Below are 16,764 nucleotides of genomic sequence, written 5' to 3'. Positions count from 1 at the left end.
TGTCTTCAGTTCCAACCAGGGCTCTGTGACAATACCAAAGAGAAGATCTAATATAAAATGAATATGGAACACAATTTGCCACCTGGTTTGTCCTATTTGGCTAAAGCAAAACATTTTACATATATTTAGAGTGCAAGATTTAATTGACTCCAAATAGTTTACTCAATTAACTGGGTAGAGATGTCTGAAAGCCATTCTTTTTTAAAGTTAAACCCCTTAGCCAAAAGCAATGTTATGGCCTGCTACATTTTAGAATCTAGTGGAGCAATCACAAAGTCAGCATATACATTAACATCAAAGAGACTTGTAGCAATAAATAATAAGACCTTCGCTCTTTCTGCCGTGATCTGAAAACTTACTTATTTGAACAAGCCAGCCTGGTCTAATGGGTTGCAGTATTTTTAATTTTTAATTTTTAATTATTATTGTTAGGGCTAGATTAATTTAATCTCATTTTTAATTTTTGTATGTTGTATTTTTATTGCCCTGTACACCGCCCTGAGTCCTTCGGGAGAAGGGCGGTATAGAAATTAAATTAACTAAATAAATAAAATAAATAAATAGTTTGTAGCAGAAATGAATGTGGATTATTTCCTGCTCTTAACCCGAAGCACAGACTCTTGTCCTGAATGCAGCCAACCCATCCTCTGGAATACAGGTATCTCCTTGGTTCCGTGTTCTTGCTTTACTAGTGATAATGCTGTGGGGGTGTAAATATTTACTTGAGCTTTTCCCATGTTTCTTCACCAAATTTCTCTACCAGGAGGGACTTCAGGCAGGTGTTAATAAATCCATACTAGAGAGAGAGGTGGGGGGGGGGAAGAAATTCTCATAAATGTTCTGTATAAACATAACATTGCATATGCATACTTTCCACTAAGCTGTGCTATTTTATCTGGAGTACTAATATTATCTGAGAAGGAGCTTCTTTCTGGCCATTTCCACCACCCCACCCCCAATTACTTAATTTTATAAATTATCCTGCTATCCTTGCAGCCATGTGCCATTACCCAAAGAGAAGGCTTGGAAAGAAGACTTACCATGGCACTGTTATGTCACACTAGGCAGGAGTGTTCTTCTTGGTGCAGGTGACTTACTCCTTGTAAAACCTTGAGGACCCAGTATTTAAATATCGGGTGAACGTAGATAGGAGGGTCCATAGGGAAGGCTGTGTTGACTTCTGCCTGTTAAATTTCAGTAGAGACTTTGAATGGCCATGGTTGGGGAAACTGAGCTAATCAAATTCCCACGAGGATTGAAGCATATTTTGAAATCAAAATATGTTGACTTGTTTAGCTTTGCTGTTCTTGTTACAATAATTCAGCACAGAAATCACGGAACATTTCTTAATAACCAGATTTCCAGAAAACAGGGCAGACTACAAGAACCATTTGTGCTTCAGAATGAGATGGAGATAACACAGACTCATCCCCAACAGCCTGCACCTGTCTTCAACAGTGAAGGGACACAGGGCAGAAAACATCCTGCAACCAAGAAGACTCCACACACATTTGTATTACTCAGGTGATGTTGAGGACACAGGTAAACCTCCAAATAGCTTCAATGACTCTCTAAAAGAATGCAAATGACCAGCTGTCTACAAGGAATATATATCCTTCCATTCCCCACCATCCAGTCAGAGCTGAAGAAGCTTCTTGGATGAGAAGCAAAATGTTTTCAAAGAAACACAAGAAAGTCCAGAAAAAACACCTTTGGGACAACGATGATCTGGATGACTGAGAATCTCCATAGACATTTGTTAATAACAGAGTGAAATTGTGCAAGAAATACTAATGGATAAAATGTTGTGTCCCACTGTTGTAAAATCAACATGCACAGTTTAACCTTCTTCAGAGTCAACTTAAGCTTTCCTTTCTGTTCATTCACCCTGGTGGTCTTCCTCTTGGGCCCCCTATAGTTTGCTCCCAGAGAGCGTGCTGCAGCAAAGAACAACATAGTTCTTCACCCTGAACCCATCTAGACTAGTATTTTAGAGGTGTGGCATTCTTCATCATAACTGGGGGACACAGCCTGGGGACACAACACAGTTATAATTCTGACCTCTTGGTCTCTGATGAACTGACCTGCCCTCTGTCAACCTTTTTCCTTTGTCTTTTCCTACCTTTCCTTGCGTGTTCTCTTTCAGAAAATGGCAAGCTGAAAGAACAATTTTATTTACTGCCTCTTTTCCATATCAACACAATGGAAGGAAACAACTGGAATTTAATTTAATTTAATTTTTAATTTTATTAGATTTATATACCGCCCTTTCCCGAAGGACTCAGGGTGGTTTACAGGGCATTTTAAAATCACACCAGTACAAAATACAAAAGTTAAAAGACAATTAAAAAAAATAAATTATCCCTGAAAATAAAACCCCAGTTAAAATTCTCAGCCTGGGCCAGAGAGCTCAAAGAGCCAAGTCTTCAGGTCCTGGCGGAATGAACGCAGGTCAGGGGCAGTCCTGAGCTCCACGGGCAGCTGGTTCCAGAGGGCAGGCGCACCAACAGAGAAGGCCCTCCCCCTGGGTGTTATCCGACGGCAATCATTTACCGGCTGGACCCTGAGAAGACCCTCCCTGTGCGAGTGCACTGGATGAAGAGAACTTGATGCTGGCAGCAGGTGTTCCCTCAAATATCCCGGACCCAAGCCATTCAGGGCTTTATAGGTCATCACCAGCACCTTGAATCTCACCCAGAGGGCAACCGGAAGCCAATGCAGCTCACGGAGTAGAGGTGTTACATGGGAGTATCGGGAAACCCCCATCACAACTCGCGCGGCCGTATTCTGCACCAGTTGAAGCCTCCGAGTGGTCCTCAAGGGCAGCCCCATGTAGAGAGCGTTGCAGTAGTCTAAACGGGAGGTCACGAGCGCATGAGTGACTGTGCATAGGGCATCTCGGTCCAGGTAGGGTCGCAACTAGCGCACCAGGCGAACCTGGGCAAAAGCCCCCCTGGTCACGGCTCCTATATGATCTTCAAAATTGAGCCGTGAATCCAGGAGGACGCCCAAGTTGCGAGCCCTATCAACGGGGGAATTAAGGAGAAATGTTCTAACAGTGAGGACAATTAACCCCAGTGGAACAGCTCGCCTTCAGAAGTTGTGGGTGCTTCATCATTGGGGTTTTTTAAAGAAGAGGCTGGACAGCCACTTGTCTGAAATGGTATACCGTCTCCTGATTGAGCAAGGGGCTGGACTAGAAGACCTCCAGGGCCCCTTCCAGCTCTATTCTGTTCTAGAGATCTCAGCAAATTCTAGGGCACGCCTTCAAAGCTACCATCAGATTTACTATCTTTTCAGCCATTCACTGCCCCAGGCTTTGAGAGAAGTTGAAGAATAGAAGTTATGGTCCTCCTTACCACTTGCCAAGCTATCCCCCCCCCCAAAAAAAGGCTGGTATGCTATGGAAAGCAAAACATCCATCTCCAATATAATTGTCATTTTCAATAGACAGTTTTAACCAGATATCTGGACCCTACATGGAACAGATCAGCTGGATGATTGCGGGCCGGTTTTTCAGAATGATACCAGTTCAGAGAAAGGAAAAGGTTTTGCAGGAACAGCAGCAGGGAACATCTTGCAGGAATGGGGAGCAGGCCAGAAGAGCTGGTAGGGCTCATTTTGGTACCTCGGTGCCGATACTGACTGGAGGGATTATGTGGATGAAAAAAGTCCCCACCCCCAAACATTTTGTAAGAGCACTGGCAATAGGTTTGGAAATTTCCAGGACTTTTCAGCAGTTCAAAAAGCTTGGCATCTTGAAATTGATGACATAAAGCAAATTATTGGGGGGGATTCATGAGGGTGAATTTGCACAATCCAGAAACTGAAGGAGATAAAATAATGAATGAAGAGTTGATCATTCCTTTTTTGTATGCTGTACTTAATTGTTTATTTCTAGTTTGTTTTCTTGCAAGGAGGTGAAAGCTATGACACTTTAAATCCCTCTCAGGTCATTTTTTCTTTCTTGAAATCAAATTATCAATCATCTTTGGGGAAATCTATATAAGGCTTTGTTCCTACAGTAAATGGGACATCTGGGTATAGCTTCTACAAAACACTGGGGATCAGTGCTGATCTTAATATTAATAGTGTTGGGGGGGGTGTGAGCATGAAATTTAAGCTTAGTTCAAGTTTTACAAAATAAAAAACAAACTAACAAACCAACCACAATATTACTTGGCTATAGCCTCTATACCTCTTCATGGATTACTTCCTTGTCGTGGCGAAGGGGCTTGCATAATTCAATGAAGCTATGAGCTATGCCGTGCAGGGCCACCCAAGATGGACAGGTCATAGCAGAGTTCTGACAAAACGTAATCCACTGGAGAAGGAAATGGAAACCCACTCCAGTATCTTTGCCATGAAAACCCTATGGACAGTACCAAAAGGCAAAACGATATGATGCTGGAAGATGAGCCCCTCAGGTCGGAAGGCGTCCAATATGCTACTGGGGAAGAGCAGAGGGCTAGTACTAGTAGCGCCAAAAAGAATGAAGCAACTGGGCCAAATCAGAAAGGACGCTCAGCTGTGGATGTATCTGGTGGTGAAAGGAAAGTCTGATGCTGTAAAGATTTTTTCTCCATAGGAACCTGGGATGTAAGATCCATGAATCAAGGCAAGCTAGACGTGGTCAAACAAGAGATGACAAGACTGAACATCAACATCTTAGGAATCAGTGAACTAAAATGGACAGGAATGGGTGAATTTAATTGAGATGACCATCAGGTATACTACTGTGGGCAAGAATCCCTCAGAAGAAATGGAGTAGCCTTCATAGTCAATAAAAGAGTAGGAAAAGCAATACTGGGATACAATCCCCAAAATTACAGAATGAACTTAGTTCGAATCCAAGGCAAACCATTCAATATCACAGTAGTCCAAGTCTATGCCCCAACCACCAGTGCTGAAGAGGATGAAATTGACTGGTTCTATGAAGCCCTACAGCACCTTATAGAACTAACACCCAAAAATGATGTCCTTATCATCATGGGGGATTGGAATGCTAAAGATAACTGGAATAACAGGCAAGTTTGGCCTTGGAGTACAAAATGAAGCAGGGCACAGGCTGATAGAATTTTGTCAAGAAAATAGGATGGTCATAGCAAACACTGTTTTCCAAAAACCCAAGAGACGGCTCTACACATGGACATCACCAGACGGTCAACACAGAAATCAGATTGACTATATGCTCTGCAGCCAAAGATGGAGAAGCTCTATACAGTCAGTAAAAACAAGACCAGGAGCTGACTGTGGCTCAGACCATGAACTTCTCGTTGCAAAGTTTAGGCTTAAACTGAAGAAAGTAGGGAAAAGCACTAGGCCACCCAGGTATGATGATACCACTCTAATGGCAGAAAGTGAAGAAGAACTAAAGAGCCTCTTGTGGCGGGTGAAGAAGGAGAGTGCAAAACTTGGGTTGAAACTTAACATTAAGAAAACCAAGATCATGGCATCTGGCCCTCTCAATTCCTGGCAAATAGATGGGGAAGAAATGGAGGTAGTGACAGATTTTATTTTCCTGGGCTCCAAGATCACTGCAGGTGGGGACTGTAGCCAAGAAATTAAAAGACGCTTGCTCCTGGGGAGGAAAGCCATGACAAATTTAGATAGCACACTAAAAAGCAGAGTCATCACCCTGTCAACAAAAGTGCGTATAGTCAAGGCTATGGTCTTCCCAGTTGCAATTTATGGCTGTGAAAGTTGGACCATAAGAAAGGCTGAGCGCCAAAGAATTGAAGCCTTTGAACTATGGTGCTGGAGAAGACTCTTGCGAGTCCCTTGGACTGCAAGGCGATCAAACCGGTCAGTCCTAGAGGAGATCAACCCTGACTGCTCTTTAGAAGGCCAGATCCTGAAGCTAAAACTCAAATACTTTGGCCACCTAATGAGAAAGAAGGACTCACTGGAGAAGAGCCTAATGCTGGGAAAGATTGAGGGCAATAGAAGAAGGGGACGACAGAGAATGAGGTGGCTGGATGGAGTCACTGAAGCAGTAGGCGTGAGCTTAAATGGACTCCAGAACATGGTAGAGGACAGGAAGGCCTGAAGGAACATTATCCATGGGGTCGCGATGGTCAGACACGACTTCGCAGCTAACAACAATAGCCTCACATCATCAACTAGTTTTTAAATCTACCTCCATTTTAAAAACAGCAGCAGGTAGGCAAGAAAAAACAATTCTAGAGCCCTTTGATTGGATAATGGCCTGTTTAATGTTTTTTATATCTTAATGTAGTGGGGACATTAACACTGGATTCTCAGGAAGAAATGAAGGTCCCGTAGAGCACAGGAATATGGGGGCCCCAAATCCAGCATATTGGTTATTTTTTTTGTAGGGGTAGAACCTTGAATGCAATACATTTAAGCTCTTTTCATAGTTAAAGAAAATGCTATAATAAAATGCCATAAAAACGCATATTAAAAAGAGTAGAGAGCTAAAGGTTCAGAATGGTGGCAGGCATTGAGAACAAACGTAGCGAAAGTCTCCCAATATCCCTTCAGCACAGTGGCGTAGCGTGGGGGGTGCAGGGGGGGGCCGGCCGCACCGGGCGCAACATCTGGGGAGACGCGCTCGCACTCGCAGCTCTCTGCCCCTGCCTGGCTCACTCACTCTCTCTCACTGCAGTGCTGGCTGTGCGAATCCGATCCGAGCCGCCGGGTCGCCGCCCACTGTGGAGGGGGGGTGCCAGGCGTGCGGTGCGGTGCGGAGAGAGAGCGAGGGACTATCTGGGGGAGGGACAGTGCAGCGGCCGCCCAGCAGGTTAGGGGGTGCAAATTACTTGCCTTGCCCCGGGTGCTGACAACCCACGCTACGCCACTGCTTCAGCACCAATCCTGCTGGCTTTTAGGAACATGCTCAAGACCTGGTTCTTCTCACAGACTCCGGACTAGGAGGGGATTCCACTGAAGTAATCCATTGGTTATGTGTAGTGTTTAGGACTGATTTTCCTCCTCAGCCTGGTCAGATTTTTAATGCAATGTGTGTTTTTATTGCTTTTTACCCTGTAAATTAAGAGAATCGCTTGGTAAGTGAGCAGATTTTAGAAATCTGCTAAATACTTTTTTTTCCTCCAGAACCTCAACAGTTTTGACAACAGCCCAGCTCACAGTGTGTTTTTCACTCCATATATTGCCTTCTGGCTTCTGGGGAAGATAAAAAAGTGACCTGTGAGTATTTTAAAAGTGGATGTGGGTACAAGAATCATGTTTTTCTTTGGTTTTTGTTTCCTCCCTTCACATATAATGAATGCTGTGGCTTTTAGGCATTCTCCTTGAGACAAGAGCAGGGCATCCAGATTATAAATAAGGGCAGTTGTTTAAAATTGTATGTTAAAATATTCAGGCTTTATTTATTTAGAAGAATCACAATTCTTTTTTTCATTAGAAACACAAATTCTGGATGCACATTCCTACATTGCAGTGTTAACCTGAATCCAGCCTAACAAAGAAAGAACATTTTTAAAAATTAATGTACCAATAACATTCACCAAAACTGCATAGCATAGAGGTGTTTTATAATCTAGCCTTTCACAGAATAACAGAAAATGTCCACAGGTGATCATGGCATTCATGCTACCATTTTCTATATGGCATGGATAATCAACATTAGATATGCTGTGGGGAGGGAGAAAGGACTGAATGAGGTAATTTTCAGTGTACACAATGTTGCAGCTTACCTAGTCACTGAACGAACATATTTTCTGGGTTCACACAATACACCAAATTATAAATTAATCAAACAGGTTGAACAACACGCTGTGCCGTCAGCTTTAACCTAGCTAAGCTTACCAACTTGCTTAAATACATTGACAAGGCTTTAGTTAAGTGTGTAGGCATCCACATAACTACAAAGTGACCCTAATGTTAGGCAGAATGTAAAGTCAAGTCTGGTCAGCTGTATACATCAAATAATTGCAATTGCTAACTTATTGCATAAAAATATCCCAACCACCTGCTTCTGAAGAAAGACTCTCGGTCTGCCTATGCACGGTAAGGATTTCCATGTCAGTGCTGTTCTTTGAGGCCCATTTTGGGTTTAGATTTCATTGTGTTAAATGCTCCCTCCACAGCTTTAGGTAGATACATTGGATATCTTTGCAGTTTCTTTCTGGAACTGAACGTTCTTCCTTGGCTTTTTCCTTTGGATTGGCTTGTGATCGCTTCTACTTGGCTGGTATCTTGGGAATATATCCGTGGGGCACGAAGGATCCAGTTAGAATGCAGGCTATGTTCTCTTGAACTAGAAACAACTGAAACATGGGACCAGACTTAGTATAAATGTATCTTTACAACAAGGATGAGGGTACAGAATACGTAGGTACTGCTTAGGTTCTGCACACAGAAGGCTCCAAGTTCAGTCTCCAGTATTTCTTGGAAAGAGATTTAAGAAACCTGCTGCTAATAAAACATGGCTAGAAGGAGAAGGAGAAGGAGAAGAAGGAGAAGAGTCTAATGCTGGGAAAGATTGAGGGCAAGAGAAGAAGGGGACGACAGAGAATGAGGTGGCTGGATGGAGTCACTGAAGCAGCAGGCGTGAGCATAAATGGACTCCAGAAGATGGTAGAGGACAGGAAGGCCTGGAGGAACGTTGTCCATGGGGTCGCGATGGGTCAGACACGACTTTGCAACTAACAAGAAGAAGAAGAAGAAGAAGAAAAAGAAGAAGAAGAAGAAGAAGAAGGAGGAGGAGGAGGAGGAGGAGGAGGAGGAGGAGGAGGAGGTGGTGGTTCAAAGGTCTGACTCAAGAGAAAACTGCTTTCCATTTTTCTGAACTAGGGATAGGCTAATTAAGTCAGGATCCAACTCCCTCACTATGCTCTAGGTTCCCCCAAAGCACTCCAAGATTGGGTCACCAAAATTTAGTGTTAATATGACTGAATGACTGTTTGTTAAGATGTCAAATTAAAAGTAGAAATGAGTATGCCAAACCTTAGTGAGGGGGAAAAAAAAACCATTTCCACCTTTAAACCATTTGCAGCTTCCAAATCCATAGTATTATAGGTACTTTATGTAACTATTTTCTGGGGTGTTTATATAATCTAGTCACCTGATATAACTATTTTCATTATTAATTTCTAGTTCAAGTGCTAGCTAAATTCACACAGATAATTTTTGATGCTAATATCAAACATTTTAACTAATTATTTAAATTGGTACGTGACAACCATACAGCATACAGGACCAATACTGTGTTTGATATTATGAATAGGGGGAAATTAGATGGGGGACAACTCATAAAGTGGATTTATGAGGGATGAAGTGACAGAAGCCACAGATAAATAAATCTGAAGCCCTGCGGACTGAAAAAAAACAAAGGATCACACAGACAGGCCTAGACCTTGGATAGACAATACTGAATTTTTTATGGGTTATGCCAAGTGGAATAGTCTGCCTTTGCTCAGCATTAAAGTGCTGGGATGGGACAACACCCGCTTAATTATTCTCCTTTATGTATCTAAATGGATACAGAAAGTTATCCTAAAATTCCTTATGCATTCAAAAACCAAGAATCTGGAACAGGATTGCAGGAAGGAGGAGGAGGAGGAGGAGGAGGAGGAGGAGGAGGAGGAGGAGGAGGAGGAGGAGGAGGAGGAGGAGGAAAAAACGATGCAGCATTCCAAAAATAGCTAGCCAAAAACTGCAAAATCAATAGGTAACAGACATGTCATACTAATTATTTTTTAGGTCAATCAGTATATTATCCATCAACCTTCCAAGCAAAAATATGGGAAACCCATTCCTGAATGTCTGTTTGGAAGAACAGCGGAGATGGAATATTGCCCAGCAAAAATATAAATATACTAACTTTTGGGAAAACTTTGATGTATCTATTTATTATTTGCTCTCACAATTATGTGTTGTGTTTTAAATAAATTTAGGATGATGTACCAGCTGAGTCCTTTTCTGGTCTGAATAACCCTGATAGCATTCTCATCACTACACATTTAAGACAACCCCGAAACTGTTGCTAGTAGAAAATGTAACAGGCAAGGGTGAGAACTATTGTGGTCATTTAACACTTTGGAAATTCAAATCTGATGGACACTATTTTGCACTTATGCAAATATTATTAACACTATTGACACACACAAACACATATATGTACTTACTATCAAAATCTACATCAACATGTGGATGATCCCTCACAACTTTGTGATGTCTTTCTGCCTCCAGTTTTGCAATAATTGAGTCAAAATAAGCGATTGCTTCAGTTACATCTGAACTGAGTTGCGAGCCTTTTCTGTCCACTGAGATCTGTTGAATAGGATGTTGTGACAATGGGTTTAATTAGAATAAACAAACCTTATAATTGCAACCTTCCCCCCCTCCAACTTTCAAGGATACAAAATGTAGACATTCAGAAAACAAACCAATAGATGCTAATAATCTTTTTTGCTAATTTATCTTGGGTTCCATTTAAATTAACTATTATGCTGCTTTTTAAAATATATGTGGATTATTTTTAGTGTTGCATGCCTCTGGGTGTGTGTGTGTAGATATATATAGATTCGAACCTCAGAAGGGTATGGCTGACTGATGAAAACAAATAAGTTTGAAATGCATATCAGTCTCCCTTTAATTCTTTGTTAGCAATCTAAAAATTTACACAAATATGAGCTGTCACTGTTGTGACTACTGCCTGTCGATGGCCTTCGGTTAGGCTGAAACAGGAAATAAAGAATTGTCCCATGTTTGGGGCCTAGCAAGGTAATCTAAATAGTTAACAAGCATTTAACATATAAGGTAAAAACAACTGCCTAATGTGCAATCAGCCCAGGTTCGAATCTCAGAAGGGTATGGCTGACTGATGAAAACTAATAAGTTTGAAATGCATTTCAGTCTCCCTTAATTCTTTGTTAGTAATGACTTCCGGTGGCTGCGCGGCGCCGGAGACAGCCTTCCCGGGCTGCCCGCAGCTCAGCTGAGTGATTTTCGCCCGAAACAGCGCCGATCAGCTGTTCGGGCGAATTTGAAGCCCCCTCCTCGGGAGAAGAGGAGGGGGTGAGGCCCCAGGTAGGGGTCGAGTTCTCCGGGGCCGCCTCAGCTTGGAGCTTGGGCGGCTGAAGGATTGAACTCCCCCAAAGCCTGGGTTGCTCCCAGCTGGCCAGCGTCTCTGCTCCGGATTTCTTGGAGCAGAGCCAGGCGTCTGCGACCACCCCTGCCTGAAGGAAGGACTATGGAGACGCAACATATTTTCACATATGGTGGACTTGTAAAAAGGTTAAGGCTTTTTGGATAAAAGTTTGGTGGAACATGCAGAAGATTTTTAAACAGAGGATAAAGTTTTGTCCGCAATTTTTTTTGTTGGGAATAATTACAGATGCCACAGTTGTGGACACCAAGTTGATGTTGAATTTAATTACGGCAGCAAGACTTTTGATAGGTCAGTATTGGAAGAAAGAGGAACTGCCGACCATAGAAGAGTGGACTTTAAAGGTTTCCGACCTGGCAGAGATGGCGAAGATTTCGGCCTATTTGAAAGATCACTCGCAAGAACGCTATATTATGGAATGGAGAAAATGGATTGAGTTTATCCAGAACAAGTATAGGGTTAAGAAGTTTTATGTAGCATTTGAATAAGTCTTCTTTCTTTTTTTCTTTTTCTATTTTAGTTTCTTTATATATATTTAATATTACTAAGGTTTGTTTTATCCTATATAAGCTAGAGAGTGATGGATTTTAGAGTTTATAGTTGTTAGTATATGGTTGTTTATGATTCTTTTTTTTATATATATACCTTGTATTTAGCTCTGGGAAGTCGGGGGGGAGGGGGGGAGGGGGGAGAGGTAGGGGGGGAGGGAGAAGGGTGGGGGAGGGGGATTTTTAAAGAAAAATTGTATGTTAAAACTTTTCAATAAAAAAATTCTTTGTTAGTAATTTACACACACACACACACACACACACACACAGAGACATATATATATATATATATATATGTGTGTGTGTGTGTGTGTGTGTGTGTGTGTGTGTATTTGTTGAGTATTTTAGAATACCTTGCTAGTCCCCAAACACGGGACAAATCTTATTGCCTGTTTCAGCCTAACCCAAGGCCATCCACAGGCTGTAGTCACAACAGTGACAGCTCATATTTGTGTATTCTTTTGGGGGATTGCTAACAAAGAATTAAAGGGAGACTAATATGGCCATTTCAAAGCCATATTAGTAGCTGAGAGGCAACAAAGCGAGAAAGAGCCTGTGGCCTAGAGGTTAGAACAATTGCCTAATGTGCAATCAGCCCAAGTTCGAGTCTCAGAAGGGTGTGGCTGACTGATGAGAACAAATAAGTTTGAAATAGCTATATTAGCCTCCCTTTAATTCTATTTTCCAGGTTTGTGTGTGTGTATGTGTTCCAAATAATAATATAGAATTAATCTTTATATATAGCTATTCTTCAGAATATATGGGGGGGAAAATAGGTTTGCCTATTCCTAAGTCTTTTTTTATACTGTGTCACAAAAACTCTATTCATTAGTTCTCTCACTTGAACCATTTGGAGTCTTTAAGGAATTCTAATGTCACTTGATATCAAGGTATCTCTCTTATTGCCAGAAATTAAAATCTTAGCATCTCTGTTACAGGGAATGGATGCTGGTAAAGTTGTAAAACAAGTATGGAGAGAATTGCTGAATGACCAGTAACATCTTCAGGGTGATACATCTCCCACTTTTGCTAGCACTTTAAATTGTCTCTCATATTAGCATAACAAAAGCTGTGGGCTATCCAACATAGTAAACAATCCATTTATTTACATTATTTATTTTTTTGAAGAATCTGATTAATTTTGGTGAGCAGTTATCACAGCCATAAATAGACATGTGGCTTAATGCATAGAAGATAAATGTTTGCAGAAAAAGTGTCAACCCTCTCTTTATTAAAAGAGAATGACATAAACATTTGTCAAAAGGAAACAAAACCCTCTTGTCCCTTCCCAAAGGTTGAAGCTCGAGCTTCAGTTTCTTGAAATTAGAAGCCTCCAGTCATGGCTTTAGCCACTAGGAGGTCTTCGTTTTCAAACTGCTCATAGTTTGTGTGTGTGCGTGTGTTTTTTAATTGCTTTATTTTTTCTGGTGTGAAAAGCAATTCTATCCCAATCAGTGGTAGCTTTTAAGCTTGTTTATGGTTGGTGAGAATGCACAAAGCCTGAAAAGTAAATGTCCTTACTCTGAATACTGTCTCTGAACAGGCGGTGTGAGTATAACTGACTATATAGAATCCGACTCTATAGATTACTGTACTACAAAACATAAACTCATCACATTCCCACACTCATAGTTCATCTCCTCACATCTTCTTGTGCAGTTTTATTTCATTCTTATTTCAATTCTCCAAAGACAGTGGTGGCAACATATCCTATTATGAAAATGGGAGTAACATACAGTATCCTACCTTAGAAGTCTGTTTGGGAGGAGGAGGGGGCTGGATTTTTGTTGTTGTTGCTGGAGATTTTGTAGGCAAGGGGGAAATTCCAGGCACTCTGCCCAAGGCTTTCAAATCCTTGATACCCTCAACGTATTTTTTCCTCAGAGCTAGCAAGTCTTGCAAGTATTGCAAACAGTCTTGTGTCTTTGAGTACATCCATGCCTTTTCTTCTTTCAGATGAAGGCAGGCAACTGAATTAAGGCTGGTGGTACTTTTGCTTTTTTTCAGAGGTTCACTGAATGTATGATCCTCATCTCTGAGAGCATACATAGAGGTGCTACGGAGCAAACGAACCGCAGAACCATCGTAAGCTGGGATCCCATCAGATAAACTACTCCTGCTGGAGTTGGGATTAAATATGGAGTGTATTTTCCTGAACATCGTGTAGTTCCTTCTTCAGCTATTCCATCTCACGTTTAATCTCATTCCAGATTGTCTTCTAGTGGACATTTCTTGCCAATACAGAAAAAGGTTGCATGTGTTGATTATGAATGGGATCAGGCTTTCTCCTGCTTCAGACTTCTTTTGGCCCATCTCTTCATTTCTTTTCCAAACTTTGCCAAAGATGAAGAAACGCAATATCACCAGTCTTATCTTTATCATGTCTGCACATGGGTTCACCTCCTAAAGGTTGCAGGAGCTCTTGTTTGCTTCCTTGTGCTGACCATGGTGCTGAAATAGTCTTGAATAACAGCTTTTTTTAAAAAAAAGTTGCAAAGAGATAATGAAAAATATCTAGCACTTCTGAATGTGTCAGAAGGCTACATAAAAGATGCTAACACACCAACATCCCCTGCATTTCTAATCAACATTAGATAAATATCCTGCAGAAGCTGGCAGGTAGAAGGGATTTTGTTTTCTCTGCTATGGCAACCGGAGCTTGGTTACTGCTATTTGATAACACACAGGAGTGTTGAGAATAGAGCAGGCTAAGATCCATTACACTGAGTATGGAAGACTGGCCTTCCAAAAAAAATTGAGTTCCAAACACGTATAATAATCTAAGCTGGTTATTGTTGATGATTATTTAATTTAATTTAATTTATTAATATTTCTATACCACCCTTCTCCCGAAGGACTCAGGGCGGTGTACAGGGCAAGAATAAAACACAGAATTACAAAAGTTAAAAAGTAATTAAATACATGCCCAATTAAAAAATACAGTTAATAAATAATAAAAACCCCAATAAAAATAATTAAAAAACCCACCAATCCCCCCTCAGGCCAGGCCGGCTTGCTCGAACAAGTATGTTTTTAGATCGCGGCGAAAGGAGCGAAGATCGGGCGCCGTCCGGAGCTCAACCGGTAACTGGTTCCATAGCTCCGGGGTGCCCACAGAGAAGGATCTCCCCCTGGGGGCCACCAGTCGACATTCTCTGACCGGTGGCACCCTGAGGAGGCCCTCTCTGTGGGAACGCACAGGGCGGAGGGAAGTAGACGCCGGCAGCAGGTGTTCCCTAAGGTACTCCGGATTATGGACTGTACTTGATACAATCTAGTGCTGTACTTGATAGAATTAACGTCTATGGAGATTCTCAGTCATCCAGGTCATGCTTGTCCCAAAGGTGCTTTTTCAGGAGGCAAATGGACTTTCTTGTTTTTTTCTTTCAAAACATTTTGCTTCTCATCCAAGAAACTTCTTCAGCTCTGACTGGATGATGGGGAATGGAAGGATTTATATTCCTTGCAGACAGCTGGTCATTTGCATTCTTTTAGAGCACGGGTGTCAAACTCGCCAGGTCACGTGACATGTTGTGATGTATCACGACTTTATTTGCATTGCCAGAGCTGGGGTGGGCGCGGCCTCCATATGATGCAACTGGCCCACGGGCCAGCAGTTTGACACCCCTGTTTTAGAGAGTCTTTGAGGCCATTTGGAAGTTTATCTGTGTCCTCAGGGTCACCTGAGTAGTGCAAATGTGTGTGGAGCGCTTCAGTTTGAAATGCAGACAACACAGACTCATCCCCAACAGCCTGCACCTGTCGCAACAGTGGAAAGATGTGGTACTCATCCTTCCATCATCTTCTGCCTCCAAAACCCATCTGAACTGCAGCCTAGAGGATGCTGGCAAAGAAGAGAAGAGCAGTGAGAAAGAGGTGATAATCTGCAGGATTGCTTACCAAAAATCTGTCCCACTGTTCCTCAAACTTAACCATTTTAGGATGTGTGGACTTCAGCTCCCAAAATTCCCTAGCCAGCATGCTGCCTGGGGAATCTTGTGTGTTAAATCCATATATCTTAAAGTTATCAAATTTGATAAACACTGATCTATTCAGAAATATATACAGCAGTGACGGCGAACCTTTTAGAGACCGAGTGTCCAAACTGCAACCCAAAACCTACTTATATATTGTCAGGTGCCCGGTGGGTGTGGCCCATTGGGTGGGCGTGGCTGTGGTGGTAACAGCAGACTGGGTGGGAATTAAAAAGTTCAATCAATCAATTCCAACTTTGCGTGATCTTTTTTTCCCCACAAGAAGTTGAAATTGATTGATTGATTGAATCTTTTTTTTTGCACAGGGCGGCGGAGGCCTAAAGTGAAAAGATTTTATAAAACCCAGCTGAAGGCCTAGGACCAGGGTGACGGCACATGTGTCCACAGAGAGGGCTCTGCGTGCCACCTGTGGCACGCGTGCCATAGGTTTGCCACCATGGATATACAGTATTACACCACCATACGGTATCATAATCTGCTTTACTGTTGAGGCTGTTGAAGCTGTTGCTGGAAGATCAAAAGCAACATCATTTCTACTTCGCATCTCCATGTGTTGCTTAAAATTGGTGCATATTATATGTGGGAAAATTCTGATTTCCTTTGCTTTGAGTTCTAGCTGTTCTGAAAGTACAGCTGGTGCCATCTTGTGGTGTTTTAAAGAAGTTTTAGCAAAGGTTTGATTTACATGACACATCCATTATTAATACACATGCTTAGAAAGAGATGTAAGATCTTAGGTGTGTGGTTTAGTGTTTTTGAAAAAAATCCAGATTATTAATTTGAATATTTTATTTTTTTCCACTTCAAATGTTGGAAGTTCAGAAACTAACATTGCTTCAACTGCAGTTTTATTGTAAAGCTGTCAGATTAGCAACTCATAGCTTTTGAGTACTGTTGTTCTTTACTTTGTATAAATAAATCCCAGATGATTTAGGCCTGTAGACAGGCATTCCATAGTTATCTAAGACTATGGTTGCATACAAATTCCATGTTGGACCAAGTGCCTCAGAAATTCACGAAAGCTGACTTCTCTCTGGGAATCGCACACATCCACAATTAATCCAGCTCAATTTACCTCTGTGTACCTGGTGGTTCTCTGTGCTACAGTGAGCAGACATCAGAAGCC

The 16,764-nt window shown here is 41.8% G+C and overlaps 2 protein-coding genes across 2 annotated transcripts in view; one reads left to right on the top strand and one right to left on the bottom strand.

Annotated features, from left to right (window-relative positions):
• Window positions 1–16,764, top strand: part of SERPINE3 (serpin family E member 3) — a gene marked incomplete at both ends in the record, with an annotated part of 46,455 nt that overhangs the window by 8,968 nt on the left and 20,723 nt on the right. The window lies entirely within an intron of this gene.
• Window positions 8,008–13,803, bottom strand: LOC310634966 (uncharacterized protein C13orf42; the record flags this gene model as incomplete). The annotated part of the gene is made up of 3 exons (XM_083353502.1): window positions 8,008–8,252; window positions 10,113–10,257; window positions 13,390–13,803. 3 exons carry the CDS (start codon window positions 13,801–13,803, stop codon window positions 8,008–8,010), a joined length of 804 nt encoding a protein of 267 aa, XP_083209628.1.

The sequence above is a fragment of the Vipera ursinii genome (genome assembly GCF_947247035.1).
Source record: "Vipera ursinii genome assembly, chromosome: 1".
NCBI lineage: Eukaryota > Metazoa > Chordata > Lepidosauria > Squamata > Viperidae > Vipera > Vipera ursinii.
This window is presented reverse-complemented; position numbering and strand designations above follow the sequence as displayed.